The 11,434-nt window shown below is 47.9% G+C and overlaps 1 protein-coding gene across 1 annotated transcript; it reads right to left on the bottom strand.

Moving 5' to 3' along the window:
• Positions 1 to 1,655: 1,655 nt before the first annotated feature.
• On the bottom strand, positions 1,656 to 3,813 carry LOC119361712. Its single transcript, XM_037626839.1, has one exon. The coding sequence runs from the start codon at positions 3,733 to 3,735 to the stop codon at positions 1,825 to 1,827; it is 1,911 nt and encodes a 636-aa protein (XP_037482736.1). The 5' UTR covers positions 3,736 to 3,813; the 3' UTR covers positions 1,656 to 1,824.
• Between the last annotated feature and the right edge of the window lie 7,621 nt (positions 3,814 to 11,434).

Genomic DNA, 11,434 nt, shown 5'->3' with positions numbered 1-11,434 from the left:
GAGACGTATCAAGTGCGGAGGTGTGTCTCCAGCGGATCTTGTGGGATTCTGTCGGTGTTTATCTTCGGTGGATCCGCATGGATCTGGTCTTCCATTTGTTTGCGTCCGTGTGTATAATGGGCATGAACAGAATTTTTGCATTTCTAATGGTGTTTGTCCTGATATGGTGTTTGATGAATGGATCGGAAGTTTTTCCTCGAGAAAAAGGGAAAGAATGCATACACATTACCAAAAAAATTTGTCGAGGGGGGAGGGGGTGCATCACATTACCAGCCCGACACAAATGGATAGAAGAAGTCCTATTAGGCCTACAAAAGGAGAAAATAAGCGAGCCCGACCCACTTTCCATTTCCACCATGCGGCGGCCGGCGGAGAGAGAGGAGAAATGCAGCGGCGTGCGGTCCTCGTTCCAGGAGGAAGAAGTCCGAGAACAGCACCAACCAAGAAGGGGAACCGCCGCCCGGAGCGAAAGAAGAGGCCGGAGGAGGAGACGCCGACCTGCTCAGCCACCTCCCCAACGCCGTCCTCGGCACCCTCAACGCCGACCTGCTCAGCCTGCGGATCAACTCCGTCAGCCTCACAAGCATATGGATTCAATGAGCTCTGCTTCGAGGAACTCATCATCCAGAATACCTTGTGATTCGTTGCTTATTGGAATGAATATTTTGTACTAGTAGCAAACTAGTGTTTGGCTGCACAGTTATTGAGGTAAAGTTAACCGTGACTCTTGCCTTCCAGCCTCCAGGGGCTTGTAATTAACGTGTAATGTGATTATCATCTGCACTTGTATATGTCCTGATTTTGTATCCTATGCTTGATTTTAGGGATTGCGCTTCGGCAGCCTGACAACGGCGAGACGAGCACAAGAAGAGGAAGTAGCCAGCCTCGGTTGCTGGACAATGTTCACGGCCAGTCTCCAAGAAATGGATGTAAGGATGCAGAAAGGAAGGGAGGTCCATATTTGATCTTTTTGTGGAGGCATTGACGGAGATGAGCAATGAGAGGGAGAGGTGGAAGATGATCCAGGGTGTATGGGTGGAGATGCTATGCTATTCCGCCAAGAGCCTGGTTAATTTGGTTAAACAGCAGAAACTATGTTTGAATCTGTGTAATAAAACACCATAACCAAAGTCTCCGTGAATAAGTCAGTTACCTATCAACAAAAAGTGAAAATGAAATATGTATGGTACAGTTGGAAGATAATGAGAAAAAGGATATATGGTAAACATCTCAGGACCAAACTTGCAAGCTTTTCAACTTGAAAGCAAACAAATCAGTTGCAATGCCAACTGAAGTACTCCTGATTCTCTATTTAGTTTAGGCTGCCGATCACACCAGACGAAACCGATGCTGATACACCGAAACAAATAATCTGGGCATTTGTGCAGAGGCCAGGGGGGATCCTCTCCCCTCCCTTATTCTAAAAAAAAAGGACTGAGGTGATGATGGTTTTCAATAGTGAATACTCCCTCCGTCCGGAGATACTTGTCGGAGAAATTGATGTATCTAGATGTATTTTAGTTCTAGATACACCAGGTTTTATCCCTTTATGCGACAAGTAATTCCGGACGGAGGGAGTATATAACTACTAAAGGTCAGTAGCAGAACTACTGTTTTTGTTTGCATCCAGAATGTTCTTCTATGCATCCATTACGAAACTTGCAAAAGATTATGCAGCCTTGATGAATAATCACAACTCGAAAACATGGTTTAAATTCCAGCCTCACAAAACATATACGTACAAATATGAAATTCACACCCTGTTGTAGAAGCAAACTGAAAAAGGGGTAAAGTAAACAGCTACAGTACAAAGAAGGTACCAACTCAGATGCAACGGTAGCTCCCGCTTGAGAAGGTGTGGCCAACTTCATTAAACTGGGCAGTGCTATTGATGGCTGGGCAGAGCTTGATGCCAGACAAAGTGAATGGCCCTTGGTAAGCAAACCTGACCATTCCAACAACCTCCAGTTCACCATCTTTGGAGTCTTGATCTACAGGCATCCGTGCTCTCAACCGCCCAGCAGAGCCCTTCAGAGGAATGTCTGAGATGTGCCACCTGAGCTCCCTCTCTGAACGGTTCAACACAGCCTTGGGCGAAACATTAAGCAGAGTCGGATCCACAGGAAGCTTAACAATGAATGTAACATTGCTCAGTGGCTGCGGCAACATTGGGTTTGACGCATAGTGTATCATCAGCGAGAGCAATGTACCACTGTGGCGCTTTACAAGGCGCAACCTCAGGGGGAGAGGTGAGTGCTTGGGCAGGAAGCTGTACTTCATGATGGGGATAGGCTCCTCCTTGGATGGTGTCTTCACATGGAAGAGGCCGTTCTCGAGGCTGCTCAACACGGTACTCTGCAAGGCGGCCCTCTTCATTCCAGAAGTGCCCTCAAGCCGGAATGAGAACTCTGTCTCCCTCCCTGCTGCCTTCTTTGGCGGTAACGTCCGCAAAATGATTGTACCCTTCAGACCAACCCGAGCAAGAACAGACTCCTTGAATTCAGCATTGATCTCCTCCACAATGCACAACTCAGGCACGGTCATGTCTTTGCTCGGGGTTACCAAGCTGTCGAGTGGCGAACCAGAAGAAGCTGCATTCGTTGCCTGCCCACCGCTCATGGCTAGAATCTCAAGACCAGTGAGGGTCTTGTCCTTGTGATCCTTCTTGGTTGTGGTAACAAACTCTGAAGCATCCAGCCCACCCCCAAATGGCGCATTGAAGCCCTCAAATGCCTCAGCCAGTGAAGCCTCCTCATTACCAAACTCAATTCCACCGTAGTCACCCTCAAATCCCTCGACACCGATGAATGTTGGTTTGGTTGCCTCAGCTGGCGGCAAAGTGGTGACCTCCAACCCAGCAAGCGCAGCAGCAGGATCAGCAACCACAAGGGCGGTCTCCTTGTTCTTCTTGAACGCACCGACCAAGGCCTCCTCCGGCTTGCTAACAACCATGTCGCTGGCCGCAAAGGGGTCCTTCTCAATGGGGGGCGCCTCCTCAGGCGGCGGCTCATCCCCAGTAGCGGCAGCAGCCGCAGGCGCGAGGCTGGAAGCGGAGAACTCGTCGCCGGCAGAGAGGGTCTCCTGGGGGAGCTCGAAGGAGGCGGCGGCGAAGCCGTCGCGGGCGGCGTGGCGGTCCTGCGCGAGGTGCTCGAGGACGGGCCAGGAGTCGGCGCCGCGGGCGCGGGCCTCGGCGTCGGGGGAGGAGTTGACCATGCGGGCGAGGTTGTCGCCATGGATGGTGGCGAGGATCTGGGAGAGGCGGACGGAGCCCACGCCGTGGAGGACGAGGTCGAGCGCGAGGTAGACCTCGGGGTACTTGCGGTGGACCTTGTCGGGGGTGGCGTCGACGCCGCGGCAGGCGGCGACGAGGACGGAGACGGCCTGGTTGACGGCGTCGGCGACGGCGAAGGCGTGCACGGCGGGCGCGGCGTGGTCGGAGGCGGTGGTGACGCCGAGCACGTAGATGGAGTTGACGAGGCGGTAGACGACGCGGTACTGCGACTCGACGCCCACCACCAGCTGCCCCGAGCCCGTGGCCAGCGGGTCGTCGCCGATGGCGTCGAGGGAGGAGGCGGAGGGGGAGGCGTGCGGCTGCTTGCCGCGGGCGAGACTGAGGCGGGCGAGGCGGAAGGCGGAGACGGCGGCGAGGGCGCGCGAGACCGGGAACCAGGAGCGCGTCTGGAGCAGGATGTCCGGGCCGTTCACCGGCTGCAGGGAGATCGCAAGACACGCCATCGCCGGCGGCGGCCGGCGGCGGATCTGGGGCGGCGGTTGGGTAGGGTTCGGATCTGGGATGTGCGCTGGCTGTGTGAGATGAGATGAGATCCGGGAGTGGGTGCGGTCTGGGCAGTAAAGGAAGGAAGGAGACGGGTGCACGGGCCGATGGGTGGACCCAGTGAACGGGGCTGAGACACGGGTTGAGATCCTCTGCAGTACGCATATGGGCCGGGTCCCGTATGGTAGTGACTGCAGAGGATCCTAACCCTTGAGACACTTATTTTGTGATTTATTTTTTATAATAATACGGGTCTTATTACACCCAACAAGAACGAGACGCGCGCAGGGATTGTAAACAGTGACGATGAGAAGAAAAACAAAGAGAAACAAAGCAAGCTCCACATCGAGTCCTCGACAGTCCACACCACGCCCTCATCTCCACGCCTCTCCTTGATTTAGGCACGTCGCCTCCTCATCTCCCCTTCACTCACGGCCCCCTCTCTCTCGCCCCGTCTTCTACCCCTTTTCCTTGTCAATCTGATCCGTGGAGGTGGCCGGTACGGGCGGCAACGACCTTAGGGCTGAGCGATGGTAGCCATCCCAGAGCGGAGCTAGTAGGCGTCGCTCGAGGGAGTTGCAGCTCGGATTGGTGACCTTAGGGCCGGTTCGGGATCTGGATGGTGCTGCAGCTCGGATTGGTGACTGGGATCGAGCATCGCTGGTGCCAAACATGGTCTCAACACCGGCTACCTACGTGTGCAAGCCGTCACCACACCAATGCCATACTGTCTGGGCAGGGTCATCTCCGTACGTCGTGCGTGCGAAACCAGCATTGTGCCAAGGTCAAGTGCACCGAGCTCATCTATTGTGGTATAGGCCTGCTTTTAACTTTTGTTGGATGCTCTTGTTCATATTTATGCTTGTCTTCTGGTTCCCCTTTTTCTCATATGTGATGTGATGCTCATACGAAAGGAAGAGTAAGAAGAAATATGTGAAAGATGGTAAATTGGCAATATAAAAATCTGTAAGCATAGAAGCTAGTTGTTGCTGGCAATTGGACTCCTATCTTAAGGTAAATTAGCTTCAGAAATCATAATAGTACACTGGTTCAGAAATCGGAATGACTACTATCTATGTGCAACTTGCTGGCAGGGCAGTTAAATTAGATATCTGATTGTTCACTGTATCTTTCTTATTACTTTACAAATTAGTGTTTAAGACAACCTTCTGTTGTTTCATCCCAGCAAGTTACCTTACAGGTGAAGATAGTTTATCCAATCCCAAAACTTATGGCTGGGGTCAAAATATTTGCAAGCCAGCCTAGGGCATGTGACCAGCAAAATATTGCTACACTTTTACTAAATTAAATCTTATAGATTAATCTTTCTAAGGAATCTAGGTCTTTATATTTGCAGGAAACTAGCTTGGATATTCAAGAAGATGCAACATCTCAGGCAGCAATTTCTCCACCAAGAAATGCAACAAAATGGCCATAAAAATTGCCCAAACGAAGAAGAAGAAAGAAGAACTGGAAGGCCAAGATTATACTGCTCTTGGTTGAACGTAATCTGTGAACCAAGTGAGGTATAGTTTTGTTACATACAAGTGATATCATAAAAAGAAAAGTGATTAAATATGCAGTGATACATGTGAAAGCATATCATATGAGTGGTTGATAGGACTTGAGAGAATATTAATTATACCGTTAGCTCCTCGTTGGGTTTGACACTCTTACTTATCAAAAAGATTACAACTGATCCCTATACCTGTGAGTTATCATGGCACGTCTCGGGATTCATCTGAAAGCTACCTTTATAACTACCTGGTTACAAAGTATCGTTTGATAGGCCCTAAGTGAGTCGATCCTCATCCAAAGAATATGCGATTCTCTCAAGTCTAGGACATGGCATGTACATCGTACTTGAGGTTAATAGATGAAAATATCTCGCCACGTCTCATAGTGAGTCTGTCCGACTAGGTGATCTCCATCCCTGAGTCCATATTTTATAGTTAGCACCTCTATGCCCATGATGACTTGTGAAAACATAGTCATCAACCAAACCGTTGCGAAAAAAGTTAATGTACTGAACATACATGGGTAGCAAAGGCAGTAGTAAAATTTTGTCAAGAACATGTGCCATGGTAATATTGAAAAATATCAAGGGGATGCGAAATGTAGAAAACTAGACAGCTTAGGAAGTACTGGGAAGTGAGAACCAAAATGAACAAATGCTCGACTGTGGCACTAAAAGTAACTAGCAAATAATATAAGAGAAATAAAATGGAGTGTATTTAAAAAATAGTAAAGATGTGTCAACAACAGTGCATATCAGAGTTATTAGCAACAAGAGAAGTTTTCGTTAGCAAGTTTGTTTCATAGGCAGGAATAAGAACCTTCCATGATATTTATCTCTACTCCTATAAAAATCTGAGTTGGTGGTGATGGTGTGCCTGCCATCTACAATTTTCGACCATCGGATCTGTATCCGACGCATGGGAGGCAGCCCCACTTCACATTTGCAAAAGAACCCTTGTGCTCTATGTCCTGCTCCATGGATCCCCAACTCACCCAACCAGGAAACTAGAGGCATTCGGTCCTTCTCGAAGAGGGGAGAACACAGGAACCGAACTGGCCAACTGCCGCTGTCGCTCACAGACGGCCGGCGCCGGCCGCTCCCAATTCCTCTTCGGCAGCAGCCTCACCACACTCATGCCACCTCCACCTCCTCCTCCCCCCTCCTCCCTGTTATCTCTTCTTCCCCCTACCCTGTCTCCTTGGACTTGGATGCCGATGTCGGCCGCCGGCGCCGTCTGTCCCCGAGGTCCGCGAAACCTCTTCTGTCTCATTCTTTGATGCAGAAGCCCCTCCGCCCGCCATCTCCCCCTAACGCATCTCATCCGGCGCCGACATCGGCAAGTACATCGTCCGCCCCCTGATTCAGCAATGGCTCTCATGCAGCAGCGCCGGCGCCCACCAGCTTCACCTCCTTCCCATCGACGCGCTCCACGTCCGTCTAATTCGAGTATGAGCTGCTCCCCAGGAACTCTACGCCGTTTGCAACTGAAGCACTACCCACGAGCTCCACAGTCCAGACCCGCATCCTCCTCCTTCCGTCTTGGAGATGGAGATGGCAAATTTTTTTTTGGACGACACCTATAACAGGTCTCTTTGTCATCAACGCCTCTCCTTTGTTTGGTAGCTCCACATCCAAATTTCAGGTCAGACTCCAAATATTTATTTCCTTGTTGTGTGTGATCGGCATCTTTTTCTGGCAGAAACCTGGTTGATGTAAGAAAGTTACAAGAGGTCCAGTACAATTTTTATGTGTGTGTATGCACATTCTGTTTCTTTGCTTGGTACAAAATATATTGCAAGGGAAGTTCCGTCTTTTTTTGCTTCGTTTTAATATACTACATACCATCTACAGACTCAGCTTATTTTCCTTTTTCTGAATATAAGACAGACGATTTGTATGCAGTAGTTGTTGGAATTAAGTAATGTTCAGGCTTGTTCCAGTGTTAGTTTTCTTCAGGCTTTCAGTGTTCCTTTTTCTGAAGAAAGTTACAAAGGAACTTCTTGTAAATTTTGGTTGTTATTCGTTGAGATTGTATCCTCTGTTTTTGTTTGGCTAGCTGCTGGACAGGTATATCTTCTGCGATTGTTCTGAACATGATACATCTGAACCTTTGCATAGAGAGAGCTACGTTGGTGAGAACCTGCTGCTTCATCTCCTCTTGAGTGCACAACAGGAGATCATCACTGTATCTTGGACGAGAGCCGCGTTTAACTCGTGCACCACGGCGAGGGCGTGAATCTCCTTGAAGATAGCGCCTACCATTGTGCCTTGATCCAGTCGAGCTGCTGCACCACGATCTGCTGCGACCACATCTTCAGCAACATACGACATCGCCGACGCCAACAATAGTGGTTGTCTAATGTCTTTTTAGGTGAGCAGATAAATGAAGAGAAAACCCCATAACTAATATTGTTGGCATATATATTTGAGCAAGAAGGGTATACTATGCTTGTCAAATGATTCTATGGCCTGATCCTGATATAGATGACTAATGTATATAACTAATTAAGTGGAACTAGCTGTGTGAGTTATGTCTAGAATATTTCTTTTCTTCATCGTAGTGTTGTAGGCAGATTCATTTTTCTTGTGCATATTTAGCAAATCATTCTGTTAAACACTTCTACTTCATTCTTGTTTTTCCTGGAACAATTCATAATTGTGTGTTCAAACTATAGTATGTATGTTATTTAGATATATTAGTTTCTGCCATTTATCTTCACAACTAGCCGAGATCCAGGTTTTCACCCGGATCTGCTCGAAGAACCTCCATCAAAAACCATGCACATGGGCCACCACCAATCATTGTTGGGGGTGGACGGTGAGGATCTAGCCGGCCGCCGCCTGGCTCACCCCCGACACCACCACGGTGAAGGAAATATGCCCTAGAGGCAATAATAAAGTTATTATTTATTTCCTTATTTCATGATAAATGTTTATTATTCATGCTAGAATTGTATTAACCGGAAACATAATACATGTGTGAATACATAGACAAACATAGTGTCACTAGTATGCCTCTACTTGACTAGCTCGTTGAATCAAAGATGGTTAAGTTTCCTAGCCATAGACATGAGTTGTCATTTGATTAACGGGATCACATCATTAGGAGAATGATATGATTGACATAACCCATTCCGTTAGCCTAGCACTTGATCGTTTAGTATGTTGCTATTGCTTTCTTCATGACTTATACATGTTCCTGTAACTATGAGATTATGCAACTCCCGTTTACCGGAGGAACACTTTGGGTGCTACCAAACGTCACAACGTAATTGGGTGATTATAAAGGAGTACTACAGGTGTCTCCAAAGGTACATGTTGGGTTGGCGTATTTCGAGATTAGGTTTTGTCACTCCGATTGTCGGGGAGGTATCTCTGGGCCCTCTCGGTAATGCACATCACTATAAGCCTTGCAAGCAATGTGACTAATGAGTTAGTTGCGGGATGATGCATTACGTAACGAGTAAAGAGACTTGCCAGTAATGAGATTGAACTAGGTATTGGATACCGACAATCAAATCTCGGGCAAGTAACATACCGATGACAAAGGGAACAACGTATGTTGTTATGCGGTTTGACCGATAAAGATCTTCGTAGAATATGTGGGAGCCAATATGAGCATCCAGGTTCCGCTATTGGTTATTGACCGAGAATAGTTCTAGGTCATGTCTACATTGTTCTCGAACCCGTAGGGTCCGCACGCTTAAGGTTTCGATGACAGTTATATTATGAGTTTATGAGTTTTGATGTACCGAAGGAGTTAGGAGTCCCGAATGAGATCAGGGACATGACGAGGAGTCCCGAAATGGTCGAGACGTAAAGATCGATATATTGGACGACTATATTCGGAGTTCAGAAAGGTTCCGAGTGATTCGGGTATTTTCGGGGGTACCGGGGAGTTACGGGAATACGAGGAAGAAGCAATGGGCCTCATGGGCCAAGTGGTGGAAGATAGGAGACAGGTCGCGCGGCCCCCCTAGCCCAAACCGAATTGGACTAGGGGGCCGACCCCCCTTTCCTACTCTTCCTCCCTCTCCTTCCTTCTCCTTCTCCTTCCCTTCCTTCCCCTCTCCTAGTTGGACTAGGAAAGGAGGGAGTCCTACTCCCGGTGGGAGTAGGACTCCTCCCTGGCGCGCCCTCCCTTGGCCGGCCGCCTCCTTCCCCTTGCTCCTTTATATACGGGGCCAGGGGGGCACCCCATGAGACACAAGTTGATCTACGGATCGTTCCTTAGCCGTGTGCGGTGCCCCCCTCCACCATATTCCACCTCGGTCATATCGTCGTGGAGTTTAGGCGAAACCCTGCGCCGGTAGAACATCATCATCGTCACCACGCCGTCGTGCTGACGGAACTCATCTCCGGAGCCTTTGCTGGATCGGAGGGCCGGAGATCGTCATCGAGATGAACGTGTGCTGAACTCGGAGGCCCCGTACGTTCGGTGCTTGGATCGGTCGGATCGTGAAGACGTACGACTACATCAACCGCGTTGTGCTAACGCTTTCGCTTACGGTCTACGAGGGTACGTGGACGAACACTCTCCCCTCTCGTTGCTATACCATCACCATGATCTTGCGTGTGCGTAGGAAATTTTTTGAAATTACTACGTTCCCCAACAGTGGCATCCGGGCCTAGGTTTTATGCGTTGATGTTATATGCACAAGTAGAACATAAGTGAGTTGTGGGCGATACAAGTCATACTGCTTACCAGCATGTCATACTTTGGTTCAGCGGTATTGTTGGATGAAGCGGCCCGGACCGACATTATGCGTACGCTTACGCGAGACTGGTTTTACCGCCGTGCTTTGCACACAGATGACTAGCGGGTGTCTGTTTCTCCAACTTTAGTTGAACCGAGTGTGGCTACGCCCGGTCCTTGCGAAGGTTAAAACAACACCAACTTGACGAACTATCGTTGTGGTTTTTGATGCGTAGGTAAGAACGGTTCTTGCTCAGCCCGTAGCAGCCACATAAAACTTGCAACAACAAAGTAGAGGACGTCTAACTTGTTTTTGCAGGGCATGTTGTGATGTGATATGGTCAAGACGTGATGAGATATAAGTTGTTGTATGAGATGATCATGTTTTGTTGAAGTTATCGGCAACTGACAGAAGCCCTATGGTTGTCTCTTTGTTGCATAAGATGCAAGTGCCAAATAATTGCTTTACTTTATCGTTGTGCGATAGCAATAGTTGCAAGAGCAGTAGTTGGCGAGACGACCATGTGACGACACATTGATATAGATCAAGATGATGAAGATCATGGTGTCGTGCCGGTGACGATAGAGATCATGACAGTACTTTGGAGATGGAGATCAAAGGCGCAAGATGATCATGGCCATATCATGTCACATATTTTGATTGCATATGATGTTTATCTGTTATACATCTTATTCTGTTTTGTTTGACGGTAGCATTTTAAGATGATCTCTCACTAATTATCAAGAAGTGTTCTCCCTGAGTATGCACCGTTGCGAAAGTTCTTCGTGCTGAGACACCACATGATGATCGGGTGTGTTAGGCTCTACGTTCAAATACAACGGGTGCAAAACAGTTGCACAAGCGGAATACTCAGGTTAAACTTGACGAGCCTAGCATATACAGATATGGCCTCGGAACACGGAGACCAAAAGGTCGAGCGTGAATCATATAGTAGATATGATCAACATAGTGATGTTCACCATTGAAAACTACTCCATCTCACGTGATGATCGGACATGGTTTAGTTGATTTGGATCACGTGATCACTTAGATGACTAGAGGGATGTCTATCTAAGTGGGAGTTCTTAAGTAATATGATTAATTGAACTTAAATTTATCATGAACTTAGTCCTGGTAGTATTTTGCAAATTATGTTGTAGATCAATAGCTCACGTTGTTGCTTTCATATGTTTATTTTGATATGTTCCTAGAGAAAACTGTGTTGAAAAATGTTAGTAGCAATGATGCGGATTGGATCCGTGATCTGAGGTTTATCCTCATTGCTGCGCAGAAGAATTATGTCCTTAATGCACCGCTAGGTGACAGACCTATTGCAGGAGCAGATGCAGACGTTATGAACGTTTGGCTAGCTCAATATGATAACTACTTGATAGTTTAGTGCACCATAATTAACGGCTTAGAATCGGGACTTCAAAGACGTTT

The sequence above is a fragment of the Triticum dicoccoides genome, chromosome 2B, assembly GCF_002162155.2.
Source record: "Triticum dicoccoides isolate Atlit2015 ecotype Zavitan chromosome 2B, WEW_v2.0, whole genome shotgun sequence".
In the NCBI taxonomy this organism is placed as follows: Eukaryota; Viridiplantae; Streptophyta; class Magnoliopsida; order Poales; family Poaceae; genus Triticum; species Triticum dicoccoides.
Note: the sequence above shows the minus strand (reverse complement) of the source record. Positions and strands in the feature narration are given on the sequence as shown.